The sequence below is a fragment of the Echiichthys vipera genome (genome assembly GCF_963691815.1).
Source record: "Echiichthys vipera genome assembly, chromosome: 12".
Taxonomy (NCBI): domain Eukaryota; kingdom Metazoa; phylum Chordata; class Actinopteri; order Perciformes; family Trachinidae; genus Echiichthys; species Echiichthys vipera.
Genome location: NC_139837.1, coordinates 15,293,146 through 15,306,538, shown reverse-complemented (window position 1 = coordinate 15,306,538; position 13,393 = coordinate 15,293,146). Strand labels below are relative to the sequence as shown.

The following is a 13,393-nucleotide window of genomic DNA, read 5'->3' as shown; positions in this document are numbered from 1 at the left end:
ATCAAATTTCAGACTAAAGAAATATTGTCTTACAGACAAATGTATTTATTTTATTTTTTTTCTTTAAATCCCATGACTTAAGTGTGGAAAAATATGGAAACAAGAACAGAAATAGGCAACCAATCACTTACTAAAGAGATTTGGTGTATCAAGCATTGTTCTAAGGATATGTTCTTTATGTACATACTGTATATAATATATGCTGACCATTTTTATTCACTAAAATAGTATTTACAGTGTCTAGACATGAACATCATTTCAAACTAATTAAATACAAATATATAATATATATATTTGTATTATTGCATACAAATGAATATGTTGGCACTAGCATTTGTTTGGACAGCACTATATATTTCTCCTATTAGTGATTAACTGCTGATACTGAACGCTTATGAGACACAGGGAATACAAACACATAGGCTACCTTGCTGTGTGGTATAAAGGAAACAGTTTTACGTCAGAATCATAGTTTAATCTATTGCATCGTTCTTTCATTTATTAAGTATGTCAAATCGTTGAGAAAGTAAAGCACACCACACATCACACACATAAGGATCAAAACAAAAACCTCAAAAGGTAAAGTCCAATGGTGAGGGGTCACAGAAAAAACAAATCCACAAAAGTGGCTGATATTTGAGAAATGGTCCCAGGTATCGATGTTTCTACTGTCTACATGATCAGTTGTGGTAAACGTGGGTATAGTTGCAGTGTTTGCTTGTCAGAAGCCGATCTCAGTCCACCTCCATCTCTTTCGTGCCAGGCTTTGTCTGCTGGCTTCCCTTTGCGTCTTCTTTCCCTTCTGCTCCTTGCTTGGCTGTGGGACCATTATGAGCTCCAGTGTTTTGGTCATTCACTTCAGGGGCCTCCTCCACTGTTGGTTTTGGCCTGTTGATCACTGGATTACATACACCCTCTAGCTCCTGGCGAGTTATAGAAAGAGACATAAAATGGCAAAACAAACACACTGCTAATAGGAGTAGTAATTAAATCGTAAAATAGTAATTTGCATACCTGTATTTTTGTAATGATGTCTGCCACTTTAATAATAGGATCTTGAGTGATACAAAGTTTGCTCTGTGCATTCATCATGCTGTTCATCCAGACCATGCTGTCATTGACGCACTTCTCCACAGTGCTCATTTCCTCAGCACTCAAATGCAGGTATCGCTCATCCTGTAGGGGAGAATTTTTGACACAACAATCCCTAAAATATCAACAAATCCAAAAAAATTCAATCCATATCAATGAAACCCAAAAAAATAAAAGCATTAATTTGACACAACAATTTTAGAAAGTCAGAAAGACAGCTAAGCAACAAAACAGACAGTGTGTTAAATATCACACGGACAAAACACATCGCAATTTCTCAGACGTTGATGAATGAGACATTTCATAGGCATATTTGTTATGATTACATTATTTAAAATAAAATATGTTGAAACCTTAGATCAAAATGATTTACCTTCTGTTTATAGGAATCCACAAACTTCATGTAGAGCTGCAGTTTCTTTCCCAGCTCCTCAAAAGCCCTCGGCCTGTCCTCGTGCTCTCTGTGCCGTTCCTGAATGGGTTGACCCAACCTCTGGAAAATAACAGAGTTGATGTTAATGTTGACAGTTATTATATATTATTCCCTTTAAAACACCTATTTGAGCGCAGTAGGTTGATAAATATTGTTCCAGTAGTTCATAATAAATAAATCATACCATCCGAGATTGAAAATAGAAATTAAACGTAAACCCAAAACAAACCCTGAGTGCCTCCAGCTTCTCCTCATAGACTTGTTTGGGTTGGTCCTCTCCATCCTCATACAGCCAGTTCTCTGTGTCCTCCAGCATCAGTGTCACCCGGTTACTGTCCTGTTATTAAGGGCCAAACATAAAACAGATATTACGTAAATAAAGCAGTAGATACATTGACGGGTACGTCAAAGACAGCAGCACTCACATCCTCAGTGGTGTACTTTTCATAGATCCCACAAAGCTTGTCCCGCAGATCGTACACATATTCCTCAACAGCATTTTTAGCATCGTTCAGCTCCTTCACCAGTTTGTCCTGGATAATCATCTGATGCTATGAGGAAAAAAACACAATGTCACATGGGAGCAATAGCAGCAATACCTTACAACGACAAACAACATGACAAACTACCATGTCCAAGTTTAGTTGAATTAACACCTTTAACACAGTCAAGACAAAAATATCATTGATTGATTGATAACTTAAATCAAGACATATAGGGGGGGGGGGGGGGCATTCCTGAGAAAAGGAGCAATATGCACAGAAGTAATTCCCCTGAAATAGTGTTGGCACATTTAGGCCAATCAGTAAGCAGCATGTCAGGTTTTTATTCCACTCCGTCCACTCCACTATGTTACCGTTAATCAGCGTTTCAATCAGACCATGACTCAGCTAACAGGCCAACAGGAGCACTTACCTCATACTCCACAAAGTCGTTAAGGACATCACTGTCGAGCTGTCGGATGTTGTTGGCCACAATGGGAAGATCAATACTCTTCACCTTGACTTTGGGCTTGCTTCCCCCTGCTGCTGGGTCCTGCTTTTCCCCAGACGCCCCCTCCTTGATTTGGAAACCAGAAAAAAAAACTATTTGGTCTTTCGGCTTTAGTCCTTACGTAACTTCTTTTCAACTTCACAACAGACGATGGAATTTCACCAAACCAACACCATGCATCATCTACAACCACTTGTCCCGGGATCGCGGGTGGCCAACATGAGGCGGGGTACACCCTGGACAGGACGCCTGTCTATCACAGGGCCCATAGAGACAAACAGAGACCGCCAACCATTCACACTCACATTCACACCTATGGGCAATTCAGAGTCATCAGTTAACCTCACACCTATATGTCTCTGGACTGTGGGAGGAACCCGGAGAACCCGGAGAGAACCCACACAGAAACATTAATACAATTTTGCATTATTCCTGTTGGGATATGCACTACTTACATTAATTCAGTATCTTAGAATTTGCATTATTTTGTCGCTATTTTTGAATCTTCTTTGTACGTCATACTCCATTATCTTAATATAGGCATGTTTGAAAGGCCTAATGTGTTTTGGACCAGCAAGATTAGTAATGGTACTGTATAATATCTGCATATCAACACAGGATACTAGGTGACCTTATTGCTGGAACTGTTGTCCTCGTTTTGCTGGTCGCTCTGGCTTTGGCCTTCCTGGTCCACCTGCATTTTGTTCTGAGACACAACACATTAGGCTCAAGTTAGATTAGACATGAATAAAACATTTCATATTTGAGTTGTTATTTTCTTTTGAAAAGCAATATAAAAGACGTAATAAAGACAGGCCTTTCTTGATTGCACAAAAGTAACTGTGGCAAAATCATCTCACCTGGTCCTCTGCCCTGCCTTCATTCTGCACCATTGGCTCCGAGTCAATCTGCATTTCCTCTCCCTCTCCTTTCTGCTTCTCAATCAGAGAGGCGCTGGACACACTGAAGATGCCATGGACGTTCACACGCACTTTGACCTTGACTTTAGAGCTGTCGCCGTCGGGCTGGGGAGCAACATTCTGTACAGAAAAACATCCTGGTGGCAGATGGAAACAAATTGAGTGGTTTGCTTTAGAGGCAGGTGGAATTTAAAAACTGATATCCCACCTGAGAGCGGCCCAACCCGCCCTAAACCACCCCCTGGCTCATTAGGGCCCATCTGTGGGGGACTCAGCCTTACCTATCCTGTGGTCTGGGTAGGGGAGCTCTTGGGGGCAGCTGTAGAAAGCTTCAAGGTCAAAGGGTTCCTTCTTGTGAAAGGTGATCACTTTGGAAAAGGGAGCAGCGTGATTCTTACTGAACACCTCACATTCCCTGAACAGAAAAAAAGCAGTAATAGAAAAAGCTAAATCAGGACGTTGAAACACAGTCATCTTTAAGCTAGCTTACCTAGCTCGAAGAACAAATGACTACGGACAAATATAATAATGTGTCTTACGGCTATGACTAATTAAGATGAGGTAAAATGTCCTTACCCCAAACCATCCTCTGTTGGTGTTTTCCAGCGAAGAGTAATAGGAAAGGGAACCACTTCAGTGATGGAGAATTCACGCACCTTAAATGCTGGAGACAAAATCGCACACTACACCCAAACAAACAGCACACATGACACACAGATAAACTCATATATTATATATTTGTATAGCGCAAAACAAGAAAAACATTATCTGTTAAGTGTCAGGAGAAGATTTGCACCTGAAGTGCACAGCCTCTAGCGACAGCTTCGTCCGCGTTGAGCGTGGTGCTGATGTCTTTGCCGAAAAACTTGGCGATTCTCTCTTTGACGGATGGGATTCTCGTGGCTCCTCCAACTATCTCCACTGCATAGATATCATCCCGGCTCAGCTCTGCCCACAAAACACACACAGGACTGAGTGGATTCTTACTCCGTATATACAGCATTCAAGCAATATACCTTCATAAATTCAACCAAATTTGAAACACATACTTGATTGTTCAAGGACTGCTTTCAGTGGCGTCTCTATTCTCATGAGATATTGAGCAGACATGTCTTCAAACTGGCCCCTATGGATTACAAATGAAGAAGAAGATTATTGGCCCCTATTTCCACCATGGGGAAGCACAATTAAGGAGTAAAAGTTAAAAATGTGTACCTGTTCATCCTGCCTGAAACATCAATGTCATTCATGAAGCACTCAATGTTCAGAGGCAGATCGGAGGAGTTGGCGCTCATTAACTTCTTCAGTTTCTCACACTCCTGGTGCAGCCGCAGCAGAGCCCTTGGGTTCTCCTTCACATTGAGCTTGTACTTGCTCTTTAACTCCTCACAGAAGTAATCTACCAGTGCCTCGTCAAAATTACGCCCACCGAGGTATATGTCAAATGCAGTGGCCAACACCTGACAGGGAAGAACTGACATTGAGTTGGGATTTAAAGCTGCAGGTGTAGGTGTGGATCAACGCAGAAAAAAGGTGAAGGGCTAACCTTAAGTTTGCCTTTGTTGAAGGCAGTGATGGAAACCTGGAAGGAAGAATGTCCCATGTCAACAAATACCACATTTCTTGGCCTCTCTTCTGGAGTAGGGAGGTCCTGTTTGTAGATCCCATAGGCCAAAGCCACTGTGAATCCAAATCCAAATAAAACACAAACATTATTGCAAAGTAATGACGGTGGAGTTATGACGTTCATTTTTCTACTAAAGCCTGTCAGGAATTCAGTGAGCACCTCCATGTAAACTTAGCAAAGGTTAGTGCAATTCACAAAGCTGAACACACAAACTAAACGTCCTTCCAAGCACCCACTCTAGAAATTTCACTGTTAAATCCATTTGGCCATAACACTGACCTGCAGTGGTGTCATTAATTAGCCGTAAACAGTTCAGCCCAGCGATTTGAGTTGCATCAAACACTGATCGCCTTTCAGCATCTGTGAAGAAGCTTGGGACCTGTAAAACAAAGCACAAATCAATGTGCATAATTAAAGGGTTTTGTGAATTAAGTTGTGCATCTTCTGTCATGTTTTCATCGCTCACAGAGATGACGCAGTCCACCACCGGCTTCTTCAACGCGCTCTCTGACGTCTCCTTCAGCTTGGTGAGCAGCATCCCTGAGATCTGCTCCACTGTGAACACTTTGTCCTCATCCAAATAACGCACCTGTGAACATGATACGATTAGGACCTCCGAGGATCATTAAAAGCTAGGGAGTAATGCATATAAGCATAACAAGTTGCACAAAAAAGACATAAATACATCTTTGCATCCCACTCACTTATCACAACCAGCGTCATGGTTGAATTTAAAGAACAATGACAGAACAAAAGGTCAGACGTCAGAGAGAGGGGAGAAAAATGAAAGCTGCGAGGAAAAACATGCTGACGTTTGTACAGTACTTTACCTTAATGCCAACGTTTCCATTGGCCAGTTTTTGTAAGCTGTAAGGCAGTTTGGGTTTTTCCGCCTGGACATATGGGTCATCAAAAGCTCTGCCGTGGAACTTTTTGAAGCCATGGACTGTATTTTTGAAGTTTGTTGTGATCTGAAATAAGAAGATTCTCGTACAGTAGCTATTTTGTAAAGACAACAGTTACAAATTATAACCTAAATTCAGTGTGTAATGTTGCTTTTATTTAAGAAATTAGACAAACTGTCACACATGATCTTACTTGACTTTTGGCTGCATTTCCAATCAGGCGGTTTTTGGAGGCCAAAGATACACAAGCCCTTGATGGAAGACAATTACACCTCAAATTAGGTAGACTCCAACAAAACAATCCTGTTAGCAGACACGTGGCAGACAAGGCAGAACTGTAATTGACTGACAGTTGCAGACAAGATCAAATGTCAAGTGCTGAGGGGCAGATTTGGATTAAGGGAATTTCACAAGGGAGTCTGAGGAAGAACCACAAACTAGAGCAGCGAGACAGAACAGTACACCGCCTCCCAAACGCATTTAAATCTTCATTAAGCAAACAAACTGCAAACCAGTGTGTTTACTGACAAAAATGAATGCTTCTAGTCATGCAGGGACCTGGGATCCATTTCACATTGGCTGACAGTGACAAGTCACTCCCTAATTTCACCTTGTTACAAAAATATCCCCATTCACTTAAAGGTGCATTGCTCATTTTCTCCATGCCAGCTGCACACTCCTGTTTGCAGGATTCTGCAGCAAATGTGCTCCAGTTAGCCTGCTACTAGACGTCCCTCCAGAGAGAGAAATTGAAATATCTTATTGTAAGATTAGTTGATTAATTGCATCTTCCATACATAAAGCAGATACACCTTTAATTCCCTGTCCTTTCAGACATTAAGGGTGTACCTTTCGGCGGACCTTAATAGCCATGCCAACTGTTTTTTGAGAAGAAAGGGTAATTTCAGAGAGCGACACGCGACCTGCTGTGTGACGGTGAATAAACCAATAGCTCGAGGCCTCGTCACATCATCACTGCCACCACCACCACCGTCCCCTGCTGCCCGTGCGCACCATCATCAGCGCTCCGCCAGTGCGCATCCAGTCGCGCAAACTGCGTAACAATGGTCACAGATAGAACCACATTTCACGGTGGTGATGATGACCGTCAATATTTATACTTACGGTGTGCATCTGTCACTGTATTCGTTGGCAATGGTTTCAATGCCACCGCTCCTGGCCACTGCGATGTAACAGTTTTGGAAACCCACATCAATCCCTACCACTGACATGATGAGCGCTCTGAAATTCACCTCTTGTAAATGATCACAACGACCGCACTTGACAGCTATGAGAATAAAAATATAGGCTATACATACAACTGCGCGTTTATTCCAACAAAAAAAATGTAATTAAGCGTGTCCTCTGCTCTGGAAATCTACGCAAGAGCTATATCTGAGGGAGTACTAACTGAATTACTAGCTGTTATGTAAGCCAAGCTGTTTATAGCAAACTCATTCAGAGTAATCCCAGGGAGCAATGATGATGTCCAGACCGGATTCTCCCACTCCTCGGCGGCCCTCACGTCACCCAGCGGCTCTCTGACGGACGGATTCTCTCGAGCCCGCCCCCGCACGTCTCTGATTGGCCGCGTCACAACCGTTGCCCTCATGTGATTGGTGCGGAAACTAATCGATCACAGAAAAATCTAGAACCGCTTGTTAAAGGGGGCCGTGGAATACGTCACACGCAGTTGAGAGAGCGGTGGTTTTCGCCCTGAATTGAAGCTGTCAGGGAGAGTTTCTCCCCCGAAACACACGTGTTTCCGTATTGGTGTGTACTCATTATGGTTATATCTATTAAATCAGAGTTATAGATATCTGATTAATGTCTGGAGCTTGCAAGAGGTGGCAAACACTTTGAAAAGCAAGAGATGTCTGAAAGTCTGTAGGCAGGGGAAATAAACTCCAATGCTGAAAACACAGGTGTGGTCTGTTAATATAACTTACTAACTAACTAACTATAATAAATATGTAGTAACTATGTAAATGTTTGTAAATCTGGATAATCAAAATATGAGTACACTGTATCACTGATTATCTATTTGATGGATTCTTTAAATTCATCACAATGTAATTAAATTATTTTCGGTGTTTATTTTTGTGTTATTACAAGCCCCACCACAGTTACTTCCTGGTTGATCCAATAAGGAAGTGCCAAAAACTGCAGTTCTCCGAGTGTCCACTAGGAGTGGTTTGCATAATAGAGCAGTTTCTCATTGACCCCCATGTTAAACAGGCTGTATTCACAGCATCATTAAACCTGTTTAAGGCCTGGTACAAAAAAACATTCTAGTCTGTATGTTTAGGTCATATCTCCATGACAACACTGAGGGGGGTACATTTTTTTGTACCAGGCTAGCTTTTATTTTTTTCAAGGTTAAAGTTTATGAATAATTAGGGGCGCAGCCTCTTGAGTGACAGCTGGCCTCTGGCCCTCACTTCAGCTTGGAGTTTACGTCAGCCTAAAGTAGCTGCACCGAACAACAGACAACCTTGGCAACCCGCAATGCCCAACGCTTAATGGCTGGTACAATGAAAACAGAATGTGACAGAATCATTCAGTCATTGTCAAACTCGTAAAAAGTAAAGAACATTGTCAAACCCTTAAAAAAAGAATTAAAATATTAATTCAGGCTAAATATATTTTTTTATTGAAAAGCAATACTTTCATTCTGTACCCCTCAAAACGCCATGTGGGTGTATTATTTTTATAAATATAGCTTTTAATGAAGATTCTACATATTTAACCTTAATATTAGTAATAATAATAATAATATTTAACTTTCACGACACCCAAGGTAACCTTACAATGCATAGAAAAAAGAAGATATATATACACACATATAAGATTCAAGATTCAAGAAGCTTTATTTATCCAGAGGGAAGATATTGTGCAACAGTTTCAATACAAAGATGGGACAGAGTAACAATAAGATAACATAAATCGAATAAAAATAAAGCTAACCTAAAATAAATCAAACAACTAACTAAATATGACAGAGTGCAACAGACACTGTGGTTAAACGTAGATATATACAATATAAAACAACATGCACTGTGCAGTTTAGCAGCATATTGAAATAAAATAAGTACAAACTAAATAAGTGATAAGTAATAGGGAGCGATAAGTGATAACAGTGTCAAAGTGTAGCACTGAACTTTACTGAACTTTATATAATGAAGGTAAAAACAGCAAAACATGACAAGTACACCAATAAAGACAAAACAAACAAAAGACAAGATAAGGACAGACATAACAGTAAAACTGTAGGGATGAAAGGAAAGTGCACCTTTGTATTTGTTGTGTGTCTGACTCGATTTCTTCTTCACTTGAACACTTGTCCTTGTTCCCTTGATGAGAACCGGGTGGAGTGAAAGTTCCTTCATGTTGGAACTGAGCCCGAGGACCCTGCGCGAGAACAGGAAGTGCTGGTTCAACAAGCTGAGCTAGCCAGCTAGTTTTTAGTTTCAGTCACACGAGTTAGCTTTGGCATTTAACTCGGTTGTCACAATGGGGCTGTTCGGCAGAACACAAGAGAAACCACCAAAAGAGCTGGTGAGTGACTGACTGCTGAAGACCAGGGATGTCTCTGAGAGTTTAGTCCGTAGTAAAAAACAACGACAGCGCCTCTAGCTAACGTTGCTAACGTTAGCTGCCAGTTTAACCAAGCCCGTGCTTCTTCTTCCTCACTGAACAGATGCAAACAGTCCCTGTAATAACAGCCCCAGTGATAGTATTATTTGTGTCGTTACCGTGTCTAACATGTTTCGTTTGTTTATATGCTTCATTCACCGATCCGCCAATTATAATTTGTGCTTTTGCTCTGTGCGCTATCTGGTAGCAAACAAGCTGACACTCGTCTGATGTCAGTTCCTTCAATGTAAACAAATCCTGATTGTGTTGCTTTAGCGAAGCTGACACACTGACAGTTTCATCAGGGGTCCTCACAGTTACTGCAGGGGGTCCGTCAATTGTTTGATAATCTTTCCAAAGGTTTTTTTTGTCTGAAATTATACATAAACATAGTTCACCTTGTTATTAGCTACGGTAGCCACTAAGGTAGACATGCAAAGATACAATTGTGCTGAAGGATTCAATGTGCCTTCCAAGTGTATGTTCAACATTAACATATGATGTAATATGTTAATAATTATCATTGTAATATATTAATGTGTGAATCATAAACAACTGTTTGTATGGACTTTACAAAGCCCTAGCTGTAAGGCCCAGTTTAATATGCAACTCAGTTTAATACATCATTTTAGTAGGGGGTCCCTGCTTCGTCTGTCTTTCAGCTAAGGCAGTGGTTCTCAAACTTTGTACATGACGTACTGTCTCAGAAAATATCAGGCTCTCTCAAGTACCACCCAATGTTAAAATACAGGAGTGTAGGCCTGCACTATTCTGCCACGGACAGGAAGGTTTATTCCTCATCAGAAGATTATTTATTGTTGACTGTCTTCAGCCACAGCCAAACTGTATGAAGTGGTAGCATCAGAACTGACATGTCACTATTTTCAAACCATTACTATCCTGCCATCACAGTTAAGCTCGTAACGTGACTACATAACAGGCTGATATTGAAAAAAACTACTACAAGAAATGCTAAACCTATTATGAATTACATTTCACAGATCTTAAAATTTCTAAGTTTAAAGTATTTTCTTAGTATTCTATGTATTTAGTAATTAATGTTTCCTTTTTTTTTTTATCTTGGAGATTCCTTAAAGTACAACCAGAGAGAGTTTGACCAGTGGTACAATTACCACAGTTTGAGAATCAATGAGCTAAGGGGCCCTTGGCCTAAAAAACATTGAAGAGCCCAGGTTTATATTATATGCAACACTTTAATGAGGTCAGTATTTAAAGATTACCGTAATGCTGCAATGTCTGTAATAACAATGTGTAATTTCAGGTCACTGAATGGACTCAGAAAATCAGGAAGGAAATGAGAGTGATTGACAGACAAATTCGAGGTATGATACATTCAGTATTTGACACTACCATTGAACAACTGTAAATTAAAAAGTATAGACAAAAAAACAAGTATAGTATTTTTTTATTTATTTGAAATATCCATTATATACATTTATAATGCAGTCTCATGTTATTTCTAACAATCACCATTGGAAGAAACAATCACATTAGCTTCAAATTGTTATTCTAATCATTATTATTAGTATTATTATAATTATCAGTATTACTGAAACATGTCAAATGAATAATTATTTTATAAAAGTATTAATGACTTTACACTAGAGACTCCTTCAGATGGTACATAATGACCCTTTTTTTTAGATATTAAACGGGAAGAAGAAAAAGTTAAAAGATCCATCAAAGATGCTGCCAAAAGGGGCCAGAAGGATGTTTGTGTGGTTCTTGCAAAGGAGATGATTCAATCAAAACGAGCTGTCACGAAACTTTACGCTTCCAAAGCCCACATGAACTCTGTGCTACTCAGCATGAAGAATCAGCTTGGTGAGTACAGCGGCCGGGCCAGTAGACAGGGGAAAACGCTGTCATTTCATGTCAAATTCTTCATTTTTTGTTAGTTGCTGTTTTGTCATATATCTTTAAGCTCTGCACTGTCAGTAGAGGGAATGTGTTTTGTGTTGTTTTTTTTAGCTGTACTGCGTGTTGCCGGGGCAATGCAGAAGAGCACAGAGGTGATGAAAGCAATGCAGAACCTAGTCAAAATCCCAGAGATTCAGGCCACCATGAGGGACCTATCAAAGGAAATGATGAAGGTCAGCAGCAGTGTCCAACATAAATAGATACAATTACAGTCAAGTAACTACAAAAATGGAACAAATTTCCTCATCATGTACACATATAATCATCTTTCAGGCTGGCATCATTGAGGAAATGCTGGAAGACACCTTTGAGAGCATGGAAGATGGAGAGGACATGGAGGAAGCAGCAGAGGAGGAAGTTGACAAGATCCTCTTTGAGATCACAGCAGGTGAAGAGATTCGTTCAGCTAAATCATCACTTTTCATTGTCACATTCCTGGTTTATTACAAGGTTGTGGTGTCTAGATTTTTAAAAGGAATTAAGGCTACAGGTTGAATTACTAACAAGAATACTGAACGCTCTTTTTCATGGTTCTATTTGACTTGTTAGGTGCCCTTGGCAAAGCACCGGGCAAAGTCACAGACGCCCTGCCAGAAATACAGCCGGCTGCAGCCGCTGCGGTTTCAGAAGATGAGTCAGAGGAGGACATTGAAGAGATGCAGTCAAGATTGGCAGCTCTGAGGAGCTAAGGTGAACTGCCACTGTTCTGTCAAACATCTGCTCACTCCAACAAGGACAGAGACAATTCTGTTGCCGGGCTGCTGCTTTACAGTTCATATTATAATTATTATTTCATATAACCATTTTGGGTTAACCTTGTGCTATGACAGTTAATGTCTTTAAAACGTTTTTTTTTAATAGAACATTTTGTTTACTCAGCCAGAAGAAAATGTGTTTTTGCTTTTTGTCTTTTATCATCGGGGGTATCCCTGGGTAAGTCTTTATTATCCAAAGTCAAACAGAAGGTTTCAGAAAGTGTATATAATGTAAGTATGAAAAGCCTGCTGTGCCTACTGTGCTTCATCATATTCTTTTGTCCAAGTTATGGACCAGTGGTGGAGGCACTTGGCTATTTATGATCCAAATACGCAATTACATAACCACCCTGCACTTAAATCACACCCTAGATCACTATTCAGCAGTTGTTCTAATCTGTTTGGGTACATTTTGTAAGCAACAGCTGTTCTGTTTAATGGTAAATAGCCTACAATATCTGTAACACTAAAGATGGTGGGTGGATTTCTTATGATTTCATAGTTCTGTACAGTCAAACTATATTCTGTGTGTGGTCATACGTGTTAAGTGCACTCATCAGAAAAATGCACGCATACTACCCTAACCCAAATTTTTTTAAACATGAAGTAACATTCATCTCATTAAATGTTTGACTTCGCAACACGACTGGGTTCCTCATCAGCAGGAAGATGCCGAGGAAATTGGAAAGGTTGGTTAGTGCAGAAGCTATGTATTGTGGAAGTATTGTGTGTATCATTTTTCTATTTGAATGGGGAAAATGATAAGGAAATAAACTTTTAAGAACAACGGTTGCCACTAAGACTGACTTACAACAGATTCTCCTTTCAGCAATAACTGCCTTTACATTGAGCCCTTCAGCATCACAATAAACACAAAGTGTTCGGCTTAATCTAATCAGAAAGCTGAACCTGCTGGCTTGCAACGGCCCACTAAACAGATCACAAACTGTACTGCACGTAAAATCTCCTTCTGTAGACGCAAACACCTGCCCGGCCGATAAAATGGCTTGCTCAGCAATTCTGAAAACACCAAACAACAGTAAAGAGTTAAATAACTCAGAGTGCTGCTTTTCATCACTCTGCTGTTCAGG

The 13,393-nt window shown here is 40.3% G+C and overlaps 2 protein-coding genes across 2 annotated transcripts; one reads left to right on the top strand and one right to left on the bottom strand.

The window, feature by feature from the left end:
* Positions 1 to 734: 734 nt before the first annotated feature.
* On the bottom strand, positions 735 to 7,202 carry hspa4l (heat shock protein 4 like; the record flags this gene model as incomplete). The annotated part of the gene is made up of 19 exons (XM_083924934.1): positions 735 to 923; positions 1,015 to 1,176; positions 1,466 to 1,585; positions 1,755 to 1,862; positions 1,951 to 2,076; positions 2,441 to 2,584; positions 3,150 to 3,224; positions 3,379 to 3,575; positions 3,720 to 3,853; positions 4,015 to 4,121; positions 4,235 to 4,386; positions 4,488 to 4,564; positions 4,654 to 4,898; positions 4,985 to 5,118; positions 5,345 to 5,444; positions 5,532 to 5,654; positions 5,896 to 6,036; positions 6,164 to 6,221; positions 7,096 to 7,202. 19 exons carry the CDS (start codon positions 7,200 to 7,202, stop codon positions 735 to 737), a joined length of 2,499 nt encoding a protein of 832 aa, XP_083781060.1.
* A 2,187-nt stretch (positions 7,203 to 9,389) lies between these two features.
* Positions 9,390 to 13,108, top strand: chmp3 (charged multivesicular body protein 3). Its single transcript, XM_083924976.1, has 6 exons — positions 9,390 to 9,528; positions 10,889 to 10,949; positions 11,272 to 11,451; positions 11,599 to 11,720; positions 11,821 to 11,935; positions 12,097 to 13,108. Exons 1-6 carry the CDS (start codon positions 9,484 to 9,486, stop codon positions 12,234 to 12,236), a joined length of 663 nt encoding a protein of 220 aa, XP_083781102.1. The 5' UTR covers positions 9,390 to 9,483; the 3' UTR covers positions 12,237 to 13,108.
* Positions 13,109 to 13,393: the final 285 nt, after the last annotated feature.

Bases quoted from the DNA above. Each gene is read 5' to 3' on its own strand.
- chmp3 (XM_083924976.1), top strand. From the start codon at position 9,484: ATGGGGCTGTTCGGCAGAACACAAGAGAAACCACCAAAAGAGCTG. The intron at 11,452-11,598 runs GTGAGTACAGCG...TGTTTTTTTTAG, and splicing joins CAGCATGAAGAATCAGCTTG to CTGTACTGCGTGTTGCCGGG. The intron at 11,721-11,820 runs GTCAGCAGCAGT...ATCATCTTTCAG, and splicing joins TATCAAAGGAAATGATGAAG to GCTGGCATCATTGAGGAAAT.